Source organism: Morone saxatilis, unplaced genomic scaffold (genome assembly GCF_004916995.1).
Source record: "Morone saxatilis isolate NCDOM2014 unplaced genomic scaffold, NCSU_SB_2.0 Contig12, whole genome shotgun sequence".
Taxonomy (NCBI): domain Eukaryota; kingdom Metazoa; phylum Chordata; class Actinopteri; family Moronidae; genus Morone; species Morone saxatilis.
This window is the reverse complement of record NW_023339674.1, coordinates 14,162,151-14,180,786: the sequence shown is the minus strand read 5'-3', so window position 1 is coordinate 14,180,786 and position 18,636 is coordinate 14,162,151. Positions and strand designations below refer to the sequence as shown.

The 18,636-nt window shown below is 43.7% G+C and overlaps 2 protein-coding genes and 1 long non-coding RNA gene across 3 annotated transcripts; 2 read left to right on the top strand and 1 right to left on the bottom strand.

The window, feature by feature from the left end:
• Nucleotides 1-609: 609 nt before the first annotated feature.
• Nucleotides 610-12,829, bottom strand: enc3 (ectodermal-neural cortex 3). Its single transcript, XM_035652883.1, has 4 exons — nt 12,516-12,829; nt 10,207-11,241; nt 9,336-10,119; nt 610-2,223 (listed from the first exon to the last, which is right to left on the bottom strand). Exons 2-3 carry the CDS (start codon nt 11,227-11,229, stop codon nt 9,373-9,375), a joined length of 1,770 nt encoding a protein of 589 aa, XP_035508776.1. The 5' UTR covers nt 11,230-11,241; nt 12,516-12,829; the 3' UTR covers nt 610-2,223; nt 9,336-9,372.
• A 793-nt stretch (nt 12,830-13,622) lies between these two features.
• LOC118322312 lies at nt 13,623-15,684 on the top strand. The gene is made up of 4 exons (XR_004796441.1): nt 13,623-13,802; nt 15,073-15,177; nt 15,422-15,452; nt 15,664-15,684. It is a non-coding gene; the product is annotated as an uncharacterized LOC118322312 (long non-coding RNA).
• A 437-nt stretch (nt 15,685-16,121) lies between these two features.
• Nucleotides 16,122-18,589, top strand: timm13 (translocase of inner mitochondrial membrane 13 homolog (yeast)). Its single transcript, XM_035653725.1, has 3 exons — nt 16,122-16,367; nt 16,733-16,801; nt 17,202-18,589. The coding sequence occupies exons 1-3, from the start codon at nt 16,248-16,250 to the stop codon at nt 17,298-17,300; spliced, it is 288 nt and encodes a 95-aa protein (XP_035509618.1). The 5' UTR covers nt 16,122-16,247; the 3' UTR covers nt 17,301-18,589.
• The last annotated feature ends 47 nt before the right edge of the window (nt 18,590-18,636 follow it).

Genomic DNA, 18,636 nt, shown 5'->3' with positions numbered 1-18,636 from the left:
ACAAAGAAACAAAGACTCAAACATCTTCAAACGTAGAGCCTGCAGGCAGCACATTCAGAGCCACCTCCCTGCACTTGAGTGTGGGTACATTCCTCTCTGGCTCTCCTCCCTGCCAGTCTCCACAAACGTGCCAACCAGACTTCTTCCCACCCAACGCCCAGTCTGGACTGTGCTCCGCTTTCTCACGTACACCTTTGCCAGTGCAGAATGAGAGGTATGGAGGAGCATTGCCTGACTAACGCTGAGCATTAGCACATTCTTCAAGGTTTGAGGGTTTATAATGTGTGCGCACATCTTGCATGAGAGTGCCAGAGCAGCAGAGGCTTGCACTTCACATACCACGTAACCAGAAAGTGTAATATCGCTCCGACAAGGTGGGGATTATAAGAGACAGAGGATGGCCTGTTCATCTCACTGGATCTTAAATGCACAGACAGGAGGAAGGAGACGGGTGTTCCTGGTAAATACCAAAACCACTCCTAACCTGTGTTTGGAAACTATTCCAGGCACGTTAAGAGTACCTGTGTGATTATATGGCTGCCCTCACTGTTTTAATGACACAGCTGCCGAATTCCAGTCATTCCCTGGAAAACAGGACAAACAACGGAATCCGTTTTCAACAAGATATTTATTGACAAGTTATGAGCTGTAAAACATGAAGTAACAGTTGGATGTATCAGTAATAGCTTAATATATCAGTATATCTGATATATACTTCCATATATTGGGGAAACCGCAGACTTCCACACAGAGCAAATGAAGAGAAACAACTTGATTATTTGCTACAAAAAGGCTTTGATTATTCACACTACCCGAGCTGGGGTAAGACAAAGATACAAAATTAAGACCATAAAGAGATTTCTTTGTACAAATTGTGCAAATCAAAGGCTTCTACAAATGAATTACAAAAGCAAATATACAAACTATACACACAGACGACTTCAATTAAAGATCCTGAAATATGAAATGCAAAAATAATATTATAGCTACAAATTTTTTATTAACTACTCTGGACACATTTAGCTTTGTTATTTAGATGGAGAATTACACGAAGGTTAGGTATTCAGGTTTTGGCAATATTTATATTATAAAATATGACCACAGCTATTAAGCGCAATCACACATTCACTTGGCAAAACGATGTAAGGATGTTTTCTAAAATGAAAGTGAGTTCTGTAAAATTGTTTATCAAAAAAATAATAATACATTCACAAAAAAACAAACATTTTAAGAACAAAGAAGACAGAAAACAAGCGTTGCGCTTCCTTGAACAAATACAGGCATAACTATACATAACCCTGAGACAAATTATACAAAAAAAATGGACAAAATCATAGTATGAAATAACATCTTGAAACAGAAAAGCGTCTTCTTCTGCCGTAATGGGCCACATTCTCTCTTGCGAGCGTGTATTTTAAGTGAAGGAGGAAGATACGAATTTAGCTTACCAAAATTGAGGGAAGCCCAAGTCCAAAGTCTAAAAATACAGACAGGAAGATTGTTTCTGTGCACAAAATCATACACTTCCCCAAATGTTTTCTCTCCTTCCCCATACGCCTGGCATAGCAAAGGTCTAATTCAGTCTATCAGCAGTCCAAATAAATTACACCTGAGTAAACGCCCAGTGTCAGGAGGGGAGAAGAGAGACGACAACAGAGGATAGCCGACTTTCTTTTTTCAGTTCACTGTAAAACAACATGTGAGTAAGAGAGACACTAGTAAGTCGTTACAGAGTCTGTTAAACTAGCAATCTACTGGCGAGATGATGTTTGATGATGGAGTGAGTCAGATAAGCAGTGCAGGGCCATTACAGTCACAGTAGCAGTATTTGCCAGAGGAGGTGGAAAGATGAGAACATGTGATGCCCAGAGCACACATCTCCGCTATCTGTCTGTTTCCTGGCTGTACTTTGCATGTTATATAGACACAACTGTGAAGTCTGTGCAGTATACATGGCAACGAGCCCAGCTCAGGCTAGTGGCTACATGGGAAAGTTACACAAGAAGTATGAGTAAACAGATCAGGTGGAAAGAGGCCGCAGACTTCCAGTCTCTGGGCTGTTTCCAGGAGTCAGGCTCCTCTGCAGCTGAAGATAATGGGAATCAGGCTGGATGGAGCCACAGCAGGAACACACAAACTCTTCCCTTTTCTCCTCTTCCTCCTCCTCCTCCGTGCAGCCAGTGAAGGGGGACACATGCCTGCATACCAGACACCATGGCTGATCTGGAGAAAGAGACAGAGGGAGATTAATGTTTAGGTCCTGTGAACTCTGCTGTATGAGGACCGACCACATGACCAGAGGGGCGGCCTGGACATTCTCAGGGAGCGGGGAGGAGAGCGGGGAGGAATGCAGAGACTTCAGTCCTCCGGGCTACACATCAGCTTATCACCATGCCATTTTATCAAGCTTAACCACATAGCGTTGATAATGCCTCAGGATGGGGCGTTATTTAACCAAAGTCCTCCTGGCATGTGGGATTAAGCTGCTCAAGCCATTTATGTCGCTAGGTAATAAATATCTGAGGGTGGCAGCGGAGGGCCCCCCACTCTGTAAAAATAAGCTTCTCTGGAGATAAAACACGTATTCCAAAAACTATCAGCTCATCTGCTTTATCCGGATATAATTCATACTGTAAGAGGCTTTCTTATGCTTAAATTTTCCTTAATGTGTTAAGCACCATATTTTTTTTTATTTTTTACAACAAACATTGTGACGAATTCTTTGGAACCTCTCCTCTCCACATTTCTCTCCAACCTCAAATATTTCACTATCTGATTTTCCTCCCCTGCTGTTATGAAGGAATGTTCCACTGGATATTTGGGGGGTTGGAGAGAAAACTGAACGTGATGTTTACTTCTGATTTGCATATTTTTTTATGATAACTCTGCTCTGCCAGAGAAGTTAAACGATATGTGTGTGTGTGCTCTCTATTCCAGGAGATAGAGAGTTGACAGTTACAGGATGGCTCTGCTGGGGGCTTGTTTGGATAACCTAATGAGTTCTCATTTCCATGACTGACAAAGCCGGCTGATACTACAGAAGCCTTCACTGATCCGTATGCATCTGTTACTGTTGTGAATATATTGCCTCAAGCATAGCAGTGGGATGCCACTAGAGCACTATACTACTGGAAGCACAACAGAGAGGTAAAAAGAGGTTACAAACAAACTTCAAAGTAAGAAACAGTGGAAAAACTAGGCTTCACTATGCCATACAAACTGCAGTATTCTGCAACAAAAATGAAAAAGACATTAATTTCCTTGTCAGTTAAATGGCTTCAAGGCAAAAACCAACCAGCTAGGTATTTTAGGTGTTTTGACTCTAGTGCCAATACCCAAGTACCACTACCAATAGCAAAACACTACTTTTTTCCTTATTTTAAAGTAATATAATTTTTTTACAGCAATAGTAACATTTTTAAGAAATAATTAGAGAAGAAGGCTGATACCATTCGCATATTTCTTTAGTTAAATATGAAGCTACAGCCAGCAGCTGGTTAAATGAGCAGTTAACCCGGCTCTGTCTAAAGGTGACAACATCCTCCTATCAGCACCTCTAAAGCTTACTAATTACATGTTATATCTTGTTCCTTACAAAAACTTAAGTGTAAAAACTACAAGTTTATTTTACACGGGTACGTGCCAGACTATCTTGTGTTTCTGTTGCCAGGCAACCACCGGAGACGGCAGGATATCTCAATAAGAAAACTCCGCAAGACGGCGAATAAGTGTATTTAAAATGTTGAGGTTTTTCTTTAATTTAACAGAACAAACCACAGTTTTTGATGTTAAGTGTTAAACACAAGCCGCTGTACAAGATTTAAATCAGGACCTAATTGATCACAGAGTGAGTAAACAAGATTACAAATCTGGCCAGACATTCGGTGCCAGCTTCCAGTAGCAGTTGACTCCCTGCCACAAACACACCAAACAACTCTACACAAGTTTGATATCAGCCCTGAAACCAACCAGCAACAGTACATCTGCTGCAAGACAACCTCAGTTCACCCTTCCTGATCAAATGCCCAAGTAAAGCAGCAGTAGACGCACTTACTGTATCACATGCAACTGCAGGCCTGATGGAAGTTTCCACTGCCACTCTCTCTCTCTCTCTCTCTCTCTCTCTCTCTGTGTACAGGTGCAAAGGTCACTGCCTGCACATCTTGAGTTCTGCTGCTGCTGCTGCTGCTGTCTAATCTCTCTGAAGTGCAGATGATGAAGAGCATGCCGCTGAATCTTAAATACACTCTGCTCTGCTCCAAGTACGACAATATCACCCTTTCATAAGAGCTGCAACTTTATATTTAGTTATATATCTGCTGCAGAGAGAGAGTGGGCTTTCACATCATGCATTTGTGTTGACAAGACACCGGCATGATCTCGAACCAGGTCAGCTATGTCAAGAAGGGGGGCAGTGTATTAGAGGTTAGATCAAAATGTATTCCATAGAGAAACACTCTGACCCACAAAGGTTATGTGTCTGTCATCATCAGTACATCCATCAATAAAACAGCACCTTTTCAAACTCCAGCTCCCTCAGCCACAACAAGGGTCCCGCTGTCACCAGAAATGAGCTCCAGACTGTCTCACAGTCCTGTCATTATTAGCTGTCATGTCAAGGTCAATTATGCACAAATACTGAGCTGCAGCACCCACACGCTTCGCACAATTGTTCATATAGACAAACTCACCCTGACTTGCATTCAAACTCTCCCTGCACCGAAATAACCAAATCGACCTTCACAAATCTGACTTCCATCTGCCAACAGGGAGTAAGATGTCTTTAGTGTGGGATGCCAACAGGTGGCGGGGTTAATAACTGTAACCCAGAAAGTACCCAGATGCCCCCTGTGTGTCTCTTTGGTCTGCAGCAACCACAGTGTGCTACTGTGAGGGATGAAGGGAGTCCATGTGTCATTCAGCAGACCAAACAGATGGGCTGGGACTATATGAAGTGATTGGATCTGGCACTCTGAGGTTTAACCTGTCTCAGTCTGTGTGCTCCCATCACCTTCCTTTCTCCTCCACATGGGAATAATGCCAGAAAGAAAGTAACGTCCAAATCTCAAGCTTTTCTCTGATTCATACACACCGTCTAGCTGAAAGCGCACACACACCGCAAGAATAGGTCACATTTATCAACCTGACACCTGCATCATGACATTCATCTCCATTTCTTTAGCTTTACTGCACCTTGGACTCCATCTGCGTCTTCCAGAGGCCCAATTACCCACAATGCTGAGTCCTCTTGCTTTATCTGTCCCTTGTGTCCAACAAGGCCTGTGCCATGTTTACTAATGACCACCAAGACTTTCACTGTATTGACCAACGTATGAAACAGTCACTTCATTTACATGAGTTTGCATTGTTTTCAGGGACGGTTAAAGGACTCCACGGTGAGCTCGGAGACAAAAGTATCTGCGTACAGCTGCAAAGAGAACGGAGGCACGTCTTGATGAATCTTTGCAGAAACTTCAGTTTAAGACTAGAACAAAGAGCGTCTCTGTGACTGAATACGCGCCACTTCAGTACTACTTCAGAGGCAACAAATATTACGTAATTCAGATTAATTACCAGGCAGACACACTTTGTCCCATCCCAGTTGGCTTTCTGAGGAGGCCCCTGTAACTGTATGACAGCTCGTCTCTTTTTAAGGGCATAATCAAATTAGTCTGGGTGATTATTCAGCCATTTTGAGCATCTTTTACCCTTTTCCTTTTTGTTAGTCGCAGCGTGGAGAAAAGACCAATAAAAACTCCATTAGGTTTATGCAAATTTAAGCAGCCATGCCGAGGACTGTAATGTGGCAGATTGATTACTCAAGGGACTGAAGACGAAGCGTGCGTGTGCACGTGCTAACTCTAACTGTGTATGTGTGTCTGAGGGAAGGGGGGGGGGGTGCGCGTTGTTGTACCCAGATGCCATAATAAAAGCCTCATTCAGCTTGTGTTCCTGGTGGCCCTCACAGCGAGACATTAATAAAACATTAGTATTGAGTGACTGGGGCCTCTGCACTCCTCCTCCCTGATCCCACCACGACCTTTCCATTTTACAGCAGCTGTCTGGGGATGCAGAGAGCCCGCCGAGGACCCCCTCTGTGGCCCCTGACCTCTCCAGGTGTACCCTATCACAGAGAGCCGTGCCCACCTCACAGGGGTTTTCAGTTGAAGCCGTTACAAAAAAAACAAAAGCTGCTTAAATGTCTGATTTTTTTGGAGCGGAGAGGGGTGATGAGGAGGGAGGGATGGACAAGGGATGGGGGTTGAGAAAACAAGGGCTCCAGCGTAGATAACAGTCATCACCGGGGCCGTTACAGTTCAGTGCTCTAAAGGAGAGAGAGACTGCCCTGAACTTTGCGCAGGGATCTCTGGTTACATCCTGCTTGCCTGTAGTCTGGCACCAACAACTGACCGGATTACACCACGATCCTATTCTGCTTACTATTTCCAAAAAACACACTGAATATACAATTTAAAGCTTAACTGGCAACTGTAAAAATTGTACAGGCAATTGTCAAAATATTACAGTTAAATCTGTTTTTAGGTCTTTGTACTTCTATCTTGAAAAGTTATTTACTCCTCCCGGCTGGACCATAACAAATACGAACCATAATGCTTTAACATTTACAAATACTTTTCCATCAACAGCGGGTTCTGGTTTGGCCCTGGAGTCTGTGGTTAGTCACATCTGGTGGAAAGGCACAGAGCTACAAACTACAGTAGGTGCTGACAAAAAAGAGCAGAAAAGGCTGGTAATACCATACAGGCCACACAAAACTGAAAGGCCTCAACCACAAGGCAACATTAACAAATCTTTACTAATGGGAATGCAGGCCACACCTTCATTCCTCCCAAATTAGAGTAAGGATGGCTGGCTTTTTAAAGGACAGGCCATGTCAGCAATGTGACTGCCTGTGTGTGTGTGTGTCGGCTGTGTCGTGTGTGTGTGTGTGTGTGAGAGAGAGTAGTAGTACTAGTGGTTTCACAACTGCGTAAAAAACTCACAATACTATACTACTAGTGAATACTTAAACAGCTGACTGGTGGTTTTCGGCCCCATCGTGAACATGAAAGGAACACACGCTCACACACTCATTTGCAAACACACAACCCAAATAATTTCTTCTCGTCTGACCCATCGCAAACTTGACACACCCTCGGGAGCAAAAGTATTTTTAGGCCAGCGAGTGTAGCCTCTCGACTGCCAACACGACGCAAATAAGCTTTACTGATCTCCTAGACCTTACTCGCTCTCCGTCACTTCAACTCCTTCCTCTAACATATACGATACCTCTTTGTTGTGTTGTGTCGCGTGTGGTGTGGTGGGTGTTTCGTGTGGGTGTGTGCTGTCGTCTGTCCTGCTCTGTGTCACTTTGTTGCTCCCCTAAAATTTTTGCCACTTCACTTCTCCTCTCAAGCCTCCCTTGTCTCGGATGAGAGAGTGTCAACCTGCGTCAGGGTAGAACGGCTGCTTAATAAGCTGGAAATCTGAGCTTTTTCCATGTCTGCTGTAATTAAACATAAAGGCAGTCGGCAGCGGGATGTTAGCTACCATAACTGAAAGAGTTCATAAGGATGCGGCGCCTTGATCTTTCATAGCCAGCCTGTCTGTCTCCATCCCGGCCCAGAAACTTAGGCTACCATGGAGACAGCGGTCCATACCAGCAGCCTCATAATGCTAAGCCCCCAGCTCCATTATATCCAGCTGTTTACTGTAGACACAAGTCACACATAAGTCCTCTGCTTCTCACTTGCTTCCGCTCAGATTTAATTTCAAAGTTCTTGGCAGCATAAAAGGAGCTTGTTTGGAATTCACTTCCCCGTATTCCTCACAGCAAAAAGTGGAGGAAAAAAAAGGAGAGAGGAGTATGATTTATCCAAACTTCAGTCGCAGGAACTGACCAATCTGCCACACTCAAAAATAACTAAGAATGAAGCAAGAGAGCACTCTATACTTCAGCATTCTTATTTACATTAGTGACTGATTTCATTTCTTTTCTTGGTAACAACCTGAAACACTTTAAACTTGATTTTTAACAGTTAAGGGGGCACTGAAATAGATGAAAACAACAGCCTTTACTAGCCACTTTGGGAAATGTTCTTGGTGGGAGCTTGACGATTGTTAAGCTTAGCTTAAAAAGGTGCAGCAGAGTCTGTGCTTTTAAAAATGCAAATCCAATAACTACTGCAGCAATGAACCGTTTCCCATTGATTGCATCAATGCTAAAAGAAGATCATAGGAGGGGAAACTTAAATCTAGCTCCAACACATGTAAAAACAACCCGCAAACCTTCAAAATATCACTATATTTCCTCTTCTTGTTTCATCTACAGGCCCTTTCATTCATCCTCCCTCACCCTATGCGAAAAACTGAAAAACACCTTAGAAAAAATGGATAATCTCACACAAAGCTGCCACCCGTCGGTCCTTCAATTCGAAACCGTATGTCACATTTCAATCAATCATATTTTCATACCCTTGAGATGGATCTTTCCCTCCCAGCCACCTCCCATCCTGAAGTCATGATAGGATTACTGATCTGACTTTTCTACTTTCTACTCAGTGCCCTGGCTTCTGTCAGCACAGATGAACTGAAGTAGGTTTTGATTATGTTTTTATCCTGTAAAACACTTAACACAGAAAGGTGCTATATGAATAATATCTTATCTTTACAAAGAAAAACTAAGTTTTGTACTTATTAGTATACAGTGAAACATTTGCTAATAAAAAGCTATGTTTTGGCTCTTATCTAAAGCTCACTGAGATCCTTGGGCTCCTCGGGCTCCAAGCCCCCCATACGTTAAGCACCATGCGTCACATCACTTTTTATAACTTACAACTGTTTTAAGGTACTGACTCATAATAGGCAGTCCATCAGCACTCAGCACTGCCCTGCGGAGCACCCTGCCCGCTTGCCTTCCTGGCGCTACAAGCACAGACCTGATCCCTGCCTCTCCACCTCGCTCCTGTTAGTGACAGAGGTCTTGTGTTGTAGCTTTCGCTCTGTAATTACCAGCAGAGCCGACATTCTTCCTGCTCTCTAAACCAGGACTCGCCATGTTTATCCAACACCCAGCCGTCACAGAAGCTAGATAATGTGTAACTGTAACCACTAGCAACCCTGAAAACAGTCAGGGGTTTTAAACCGGCCTCATTCGGTTCAAACTGACATTCACCTGTTAAGTAACAAAGTTGTTTGAATTATCTGAAGATATTTTTGCCTCCACAAACTGAGTTCCCACATATTATCTGACAATACAAAGGGACACTATATATAGCACATTTAACTGGCATATTGTTTATTTGTGTCAGTTTAAGGAAGCTACAATTACTCACCGTAGAAACCTCAAAGAGTCAGTGCGTCTCTCTCGCTCTATGCCGAGAGGTATTTCCATGTGCTGACGAAGGCAGTGGGAATGAGTGAGTAGGGCACGCTGGTCACACTGTCCCAAGAGTCCGATGATGGATCATAACAGTCTAGCGTTTTACACCTCTGAGCCCCAAAGTACCCTCCAACCACATATAGTCTGTTTCCTGACGCCACTGCATGGCAGCTGATCCGTTTGGCCGTCACGTCACCAAACTTTGACCACTGGTACGTCTCACTATTGAACCGATAAGCGGAGCTGGCTGAGAATTCAGTGTCGCCTCCGATCACCACAACATGGTTGCCGACCACAGCTGCTGCAGTGTAGCGCCACAGCTGTGGACAGGCGGCCGGCACAGACCACCGGTTCTGGCAAGGGTCAAAGCACTGCACCTTGGGGTATTTCTCTCTGTTTACACTGGTGCCCCCAAAGGCAAAGAGTTTGTTTTTGGCACCGACGACAGCAGCGTTGCTCACCCCTTCTCTGAGCGGAGCCACCAGGGTCCATTTATTGGTCTGAGGGTCGTACTGTTCAACCTGTTTGAGAGACACAGATGGAGATGCAGGAAAGGATCCTGCAAGAGACGTGTGTCCTCCCACGACGTACAGCATGTGGTCGAGCTCTGCAGAGCCATGTCCGAATCTGGCGACCAACATAGGCGCAGCTTTGGACCACTCGTCGTGTAATGTGTCGTAGACCCAGACGTCTTTGGAGGCCCCGTTTTCAGAGCCACGTCCTCCAGTAACATAAACCTGAGACATGTGGAGAGAAATCACAGTCTGAGTACCACATAACAGGACATGAAAATGCACATATTCCAGTATAGCTCACACACATACCTTGCAGCCAATAGCACAGGCGCTGCATTCCTTCCTGGGGCTGGGGATGTCTGTTTTGGGGGTGATCTCTTTAGTCTTGTTGTCAATCATGTAGACTTTATCACACATGAAAGTCTGTCCTCCCAGCAGCAGCAGGGCCTGGCTGACCTTCCTCGGCCGGGCACAGAACCCCGTTACAATGCCGTCATTTTGGAGGATCCTCATTTTGCACCGTACGGCATCTTCGACAATCTCCCTACCCACTTTATGGCACATCACCAGCTCCTCCGAAGCAACGTTCTTCAGCAAGTACGTTTCAGGAAGGAGGGCCAGGCGTACACAGCGCAGCAGCTCAGGCAGCTCGCTGTGCCTGCGCTCCATGTCGGCCTTCACCCAGTCGATAACAGCCTCGTACACCAGGCTCTCATCCTCCACCTCCAGCTCCTCACTGAGGATCAGCTCCTGGACTTTGTCTCTGGGCAGGTTGAGGAAGTCCTCTGTCTTGAAGAGAGTAGCAAAGTTCGCCAGGCACATCCTCCATGACAGCTCGTACAGTCTCTGGCACTGGTGCGCATCCGACAGCAGCATCATCCCCAGACAGTTCGACTGGTGGAGGTTCTTTTCTAGAAACTCTGCCGCTGCGTCCCTGATGTCATGAAACTGAAGCATGTCGCCAGCCTCCAGGAGCGACTCTGCATTTTCCTCGTTGATGATGATTCGGGCCGAGTAGGCATAGTCAAGCAAGAGCTCCAGCACCTCTGGGTGGAGAGAGTCGTGGAAATTTACGTCGGCGTCACGACTCTCCCGGAGCCCGCCACTGAACATGGCCTCAAAGTATCGGCTGCAGGAGGCCAGGACGGCCCGGTGGCAGGGGAACGATCTGTTTCCGGCCTTCAGGACAACATCTGTGAAGACTTTTCGTTTTCGCAACAGGTTGAGCTGGGTCAACAGACTGTCAGCGTGAGACGTCTTGTGGAATAGTTGGATATTCATGGAGCCGGAACTAGAGCGAGACTTTCTGTTTTCGTGATTACTGACAGACATCTTGACTTGGACCTGGATAAGGAAATAGAAGATATAAAAAAAACATAAGCACAGGTGGAACGAGCCACTCCCTTACATTTGTTCAATTCAACCATGTATGACCGTTGGACAGGAGGAAAGAAAATATTGAGGTCGTGCACCCTCCTTTTGATGTGAGCGCCACCATAAACACTCCTCCCATTTTATGATTAAACAAAACTTGCTATGCCAACAGCTGCTGAATGGGCTGCTCAGAAATAAAATCCTCATATCAGTGTGCTGGGTTATAACGGAAATGGACTTCAGACTTTATAGAGATGAAAGGAGATCAGATAAGGAGCACTCCCACACATAACCCAATGTGTATACACTGTGTGACACAGAGATTTACACTAGAAAACATACATCAGTGTCAAGACTCACAACCTGCAACAGCAAATGAGCTACATTAACTGGCCTTTAAGGCAGGGAAACAACACCTGGGTGTGTTGTCCTATATCACATCTTTCCACCCCTATAAACATTTCAGACCTGTGAGTCACCTCCAGCAAACCGCCAGAGCCAAGAAATTCCTGTCAGCTTGTTCTGCTCCTCCGCCTGCTCACATACAGGAAGGTGCCAAAAGCAAAGCTTTGAAGCCCACATGAAGATATGACACCTCAGACCAGCTCCTGGAGGATAAATTATGTAACCACTGAGCAACAGATGAAAAACCCCCAATCTCTCTTTTGATCATCTGAGGTGGATCCAGACAATCCTGCAGCCAGTGCATTCTGGGGTGGATGCAGCATTTCAAAATAAGATTAACTTTATTGACTATATAATTAACATAATTATGTAACAACGTGCTTGGACATTTTCACCTATTTATGACTTGTTTTGTAACACCCATGGCACGGCACAGTGGGTTCATAAAGACTCTCCGCAACTTGAAAATGACCAAATAAATATCTTCCGCTTTAAAGGCTCCATTGTTTCAAAGCAGATAAATTTAAGTCGGCTATTGAATCCCTCTGAAAGGAGCACGGTGGACTTCCGTGGAGGGACTCAGCGTGAAATCCAATTGGTTTTGTGCAGTAAAATGTGAAACTACGGTCAGCACTTCAGCATGCGCTGCTCAACTTTCCTCCCAAGTTAGCCTGCAAACACCCAGCCTGCTACAATCACACATAACACCAAAGGATCCCATGTTCCAGCCTGGAAAATACACTCATCACATTTCGGAAGTTGGGTGAAATGTCCCAAACAAGCACGTATCTCGGCGATCCATAGGCTACTTCAGGAGGATTCTGCGTCTCAATGCTTACCTTGATAGCCACAGAGCCGATCCGGATTCCTTTATCTCGGCTACAACTTACGCCGTCGTTGACTTTTTTTGTTTGAAGTTCTGGCCACAAATTTAGACAAATCCGCCTCCCGAGGTCAAACCTGTACCCTGTCCTAAAGTGTCGGGGAAGGGTTGAGCCATTTGTCTGCGACGGGAGTTTTGAGTTTTAAACGCGTTATTTAAAAAACAAAAAACAAAAAACAATACAGAAAAGTGAGCAGCTCCGTTTTTTGTTGTGTGGGAGCCACGCAGCCTGCAGGAGAGCGAGCAGAGGAGCGCAGGGAGAGAGCACACAGGCTGCCGGAGTGTTCGCACTGGCTCCTCCTACTCCTCCTGCTATTGTCCAATGGGCAAAAACAGCACAGCAAAAAGGCTTTTCTGTTTGTCTGCATCCAACTTTAGGGTCAGTGCACCTCCATGGTGAGATAGCAGTGCCAGTGGGAAATACTGAAAAACACCTGCTTCTGTGTGTTTCACCTGCGTGCTCACAGAAGAGCATCTCTGAGTGTTTTGAGGGTTTCTTTTGCAGCTTTCAACAACGAGGTAGTTTAAAGGGATTTGTGTAAGATTTACAAAGGCATTAAGGCGAGACATAAAAGAAGTACAGGGCACTATAAAAAATAGTAAAAATAAACTATAAAAAAAGACATATACAGGCTTGAAAAAGGTAATGCCATCTAAAACTAAGAGAAAAAAGGAGTAAATAATGCCTATAGTGAGAGATATGAATGAATGCCAACAAATGCAGTGGCCAAAAACTGTATTTTTAGCCTGGATTTAAAAGAACTGAGAGTTTGAGTAGGCTTACAAATATGTGAATTTGTGTCAAAGTTATTTTGGATGATTTTAATTGTATTTATTCAGTTTCTGTTCAGTTTTATTGTCAAACATGCAGTCTGGTCTAATCATCTTCACAGTGCCAGGAATAAAACATTGTTGGCCTAAATGTAGTAAGATTTAAACACACTTTCTAAAAAAGAATCAGCTTTTAAAATACCCACCATGTTTTTGACTAATGGAAACTCCTTCAGGTTGCTAAAAAGAAAGAAAATGAGATAACCCTCTGACAGGAGACCTCAGTGGTTGTGAGCCCCCTGGCTGCGTACCTCCTGCACAGTCCCTGCTAGCTCCACATATCCAACAGTCTTAATGATCATATGATGGCAGGTTAAAGTCCTTCTGAGAACCATGAGATCGTTTCTCCAGCTGAATTCCTGACATTTTCTGAAGGATTTAAGTACTCGTGAGCTATCAGGACAAGAACGAGGTCAGTCAAGAATCAGCCAAGTTAGCCTGCCGGTGTACAAGGAACTTCATGTTTGGGAATGTTTGTGTAGTAGCATCCAAATAAGGATAGTTTCAGATTCAGGAATGAAGTCTTCTCTGTACGAGATTCTTTATTGGGGCATGTCCCGACTTGTCTGCAGGTGTAATTAATGACATTAATAATGACTTCGTTCCATTTAGGTGTGCCAGCTCCCTGCTATTGTGCATTCTGGCTCTTTGCCTAACTTGGGACACTTCAGTAAAACAGAGACATTGTTAATGTTTATAGTTGCACCTGTGCTTTTCATGCTTTAACAAGTTAAAATATGCTGTGAAAAAAGCTCCCATGAAGTCGATAAAGAAGAAAGAATGAGAGACAGGAATGAAAAATTGAATACTACAGATAAACAGAGATTTTCTGTCACTCAGAACTGACTGACTGGTAGAGACTGCCGGTGCACAGCGCTGACTGATCTCCAACACCATAAACAGCACCACCAGAGTCAATGCCACACTGCTCAGGTTTCTCCTCCCTCCCTTTTCTCTCTCTGTCTCTCACTCCTTCTTACTGTCACTCAGCAGCTGCTTTTGAAGATTAAAAGCTGCTGCAGTGTCTCGACTGTCTGAGTTTGTGTGTATGTGAGCATGTGTGTGTTTTTCAGTCAGCTTTCCTTTTATCCACTATTTACTATTGTTTCCTCACAATACCTCAAATCACCAACATCTTTTTTTTTCTATACTTGAATGCCCTGAAGTAACCATCAAACAGTCTTGTGAAACCTCAAAGTCTGACACCAGAAACGCACTCATGGGTAATTCACATTCTCATAACCATTGTTGCCAGTGCTTATTGAAGCCTCCCTTGTTGTAACTGACTGGGCCAAATGCTTTCATACACACAAGTGTGCCTAAAGGAGATTAAGAATTTAAGGAGATTAGATTAATGAACTCATGATTGTAATCTAGGGTTAATTCATTTTGCTGCACTTTAACCCAACCCTCCCTTCCCCCGCATTCAGCCCAGTGGCTTTGAGCCAAAACCTGCAGATTTATGCATATGTGTGTGCGTTTTCATGTGCAAAGGGTGAAAACATTGTGTAACTGGTCATTAATTACTCTTAGGCAGGCACGCCACTAATCAGACCCCCTACAATTATTCCTCAATGCCCCCAGCGTCGCAGCAAGCCACTCACAGTGTCTGTTTAGATGACAGTAACCGTCACTCCATTGTTGCCTGCAGACTAACTGTACCTCATATTTGTTCACTCAAGGCAGGTGGTCTTCTCAGTGAGGTCATCCTGTCTGAAACATAAGGAGAGGGGTCCTCGGAGGGGGGCCATCCTTATGCCCAGGCGTCAACACCAAACAATGCAGAGGTTCTTATGACTTTCTATTTATGTGGTTGGCTCCTGCTTTCCACATAGTTACCCAAAACAAGTTGACAAGCTTAGTTTTAATTAAAATTTTATTTTTTTTTCCTTTACGCAGGCAACTGGGTAGAACAATCTTACAATAACTACCAGACTGAACATAAATGCAATGTTAAAAGAGAATATGAAGTATACAGATTAAAATCATACTGTGGAAATTTTTTGTAATGGAATTTCTTTTCCAATTCAGCCTGCTGTGTAAGACCAGAGTGAGATAAATGGTTAGTATGATATTTAGCAAATAGATGGTAATTACACCCCATCATTTATGTAAAAAAAGAAATTAAAAAAAGCATGTATATCTTATTGTTTTGTAAATAATTTAATTTCTTCCTGTTATTGACTGTCCTGAACTGGCCCCTCATTGGTGGACAACCAACCCTTGATCTTCTACAATGCAACACCCTGGATATGCTGTACTGCTGCAATCAGTGATCTATCAACCAATGAATGGTACTGTATTAAATCTACACGTGTGCATTAAACCATTTAATCATATGTAAAGAAAATCAATGTCGTCAATAGTTACAGGTATCTGTTGGTAACATGCTTGAAAAGGTCTGGAGTCTGATTCCCTCCATTAAAGAGTCAGACTGAGTGATTCAGTGGACTATACCTCCACTGATTGAGTGATTCAGTGGACTATACCTCCACCATGTGGCAAACACGCGTCGTTGTGGTGTGACGTGATACGGGTGCCTGTGTGCTGACAGCCGTCTGTGAGTCTCCTAAGTATTATAAACATACACGAGTTTAAATATGTCACGCAGACAGTCTTTTTGGCAGCGGTGTATTTATTGCCCTGTAACTGTATCCGGTCCGCTCACTTTAAAAAAAAACAAAAAAAACTACATTTCCCATGTCGGAGTCCCCTAGACGGAAGTGACGCACGCGGTGTTCCGCCGCTGTCAAGGGCATCTGAAAACTTGCGTTAGCCAAACCTAGCAGTAGCTGTCCACACGTGCACCTGATAAAGGTCGATACAGCTCCCGTTTACGGTAACGACTCCGGTAGAAATGGACGGGTTCGGTTCAGACTTCGCGGCCGGTGGGTCGGGCGGTAAAATGGACACCGGCACGATCATGGAGCAAGTCAAGGTCCAGATCGCGGTGGCTAACGCACAGGAGCTGCTGCAGGTAATCAATGGACAACAGCTGCTGGGACAGCAAGAATATAACTTTAGTGCGTTGAAGAGGAATGTTAGGTATAATAAAGTTTATTAGGGATGGCGTGAGCACCTTTTAATAATCCTGTCGTAATGTTAGATAAAGATATTGCCATTAATATGTTACCACGTTAATGAAATACGACTCATAGAAACAGTAGAAGTCATTGAGAGGCTGTTAAAACCTTGAATCTAACCAGATCTACCTGTAATCCTGTTTAATTTAGGCCTTCTAAAGGTCACCGCGTGATGTTGTGAACCGCTGTTCTCACTATTGGTAATAAGCTGTACTGTACTCCATACATATATTTAACTATCCATATCTTCATGTTTCAGAGAATGACAGACAAATGCTTCAAGAAGTGCATAGGTAAACCAGGAAGCACGCTGGATAACTCTGAGCAGGTATGTGTTATAATAATGATAATAAGCAAGTGTGCTGTCAGATGCAAAAAGAGTTTAAACCAATCTGTAAAAACTGTGTAAGTAATATTTTAAATAAATCATGTCCAGATTTGCAGATTTCTCTATGATTGATATGATGGTTAAAGCAATGTCTTTAAGGTTTTAGACTGTTGATCAGACAAAATAAGCAATTTCATTATGTCAACTTAAGTTCTGGGGAAATTAAATGAGCATTTCTTAGAATTCTTTTGATATGTTACAGAAGATTAATCAATAAAATAATGCGGCATAGTAATTTATAATGAAAATAGTTGTTAGATTTAGACTAAAAAAAGATCTTGTCACACAATTTCAGGATTATTTCTTCAGAGTGTTAACGTCACTGCTTTTGTGCTCGCAGAAATGTATTGCCATGTGTATGGACCGCTATATGGATGCCTGGAACACCGTGTCCCGAACGTACAACTCCAGATTACAGAGGGAAAGAGCTCGCATGTGAACATCCCTCTCTTCGCCCTTCCCATTCCCTTCCCTTCCTCAGGCTGCTGTTTAGTGAGGAAGAGCACAGTGTACCCCTGGAAGCCAAGAGCTGTGCACAGGTGTGTACAGGTGTCAGCAGCAGCACACCATCAACTTCTCTCATAATACCTCACAGACAGGCCGAGCAGAGCCTGTGGACTCTAGCCATAACAGTGTCTCTGTGGACATTATAATTTCGCTCTGACGAACAGTTCAGTAACAACATTTGATTATTTGTGTTTTTATGTTATAAATAATAAATAACCTGGTTAACAAGTAAACATGCATTGTAAAAAGCTGCCATTTGGACCTGCGTGTCCAAACACATGCCAGTCAGTAGAATTGGAAACTCATACATATGCGTGTTGGAGTGAACATAAAAGAGTGAGGGTGTTTGTATGCATGTGCTAACCTCTGCCGATCTTCACTGGGGCGGACCCAATGTCTTGTGCAGTGCATGCAGGGATATGTTGCAGTCCCCTAAATGTGCTGATGCAATGTGGCATTCTTAAATTAGTCAACTGCAGCACTGTGGCCTTTGTTTTTTGGAGCATGGGTAACAGTGTGTGTTTACTGCAGTGTGGCTTCAGTAGAAACAGACACCTTCCTGCCATCAAACTATGGTTGAATGTTTCTTGTGTTCAAGAACCTGTTTAATTAGGACACATGATACCAATTACTGTAAACAAGACTCAAGTCTCTGTCACAATTGCTCCTTAAAACACAGTCTGCAGTGTGCCCCATGCTTGTTGCCAATTCATTTCATTGTGCGTCTGTGCAGAGAGAGACTCAATATTTGTCCTTTTTAGAAAATAAGCAGCACAATTGGAGCCCTTAAGGGACAACCAGGCTTTCCTTAACACGCTTTTACTTTAAAAGACCTACTTAAAAATCACCAGGAAGACTTGAGGAGCAACTTTGTGTTTTCACAACCGTGAACCTGACATTCACAAGCCTCCAAACAGTCCTATATCAAAGTACGCCTGGAGAACAAAACTGTTTTGTCTGACCTGTTTTCTAGTTGTCACTCTATCTGCCACCCTCCACAGTAGTGGGCTTGTTTCAGCAGGGTCTGCCTCGCTGTAAACGGGGTACTGAACCTTTCTCAGCTTTGTGTGCACGGTTTGTCGAATGTCTGGGAACCACAATCCTTTTTTTCCCCCTTTCCTGCTGAGTTTATGTAGGGATGTAAGAAAAGCCTGTGTACATTCTTTGCGGTGTGATTGTGAGCAAATGGAATGATTTGATCAATAAATCTTGTCAATCAGGGTCTTGCGTTTCTTATCAAAAAGAGTGCCTATCAATGAAACATCACC

What these genes read in the sequence shown, in the direction of transcription:
- enc3 (XM_035652883.1), bottom strand. Translation starts at nt 11,229, where the DNA reads ATGTCTGTCAGTAATCACGAAAACAGAAAGTCTCGCTCTAGTTCCGGC. An exon ending in CCTGTGCTATTGGCTGCAAG is followed by an intron (nt 10,120 to 10,206) that starts GTATGTGTGTGA and finishes CACATGTCTCAG; the next exon opens with GTTTATGTTACTGGAGGACG.
- timm13 (XM_035653725.1), top strand. Translation starts at nt 16,248, where the DNA reads ATGGACGGGTTCGGTTCAGACTTCGCGGCCGGTGGGTCGGGCGGTAAA. An exon ending in ACGCACAGGAGCTGCTGCAG is followed by an intron (nt 16,368 to 16,732) that starts GTAATCAATGGA and finishes TTCATGTTTCAG; the next exon opens with AGAATGACAGACAAATGCTT. An exon ending in CGCTGGATAACTCTGAGCAG is followed by an intron (nt 16,802 to 17,201) that starts GTATGTGTTATA and finishes TTGTGCTCGCAG; the next exon opens with AAATGTATTGCCATGTGTAT.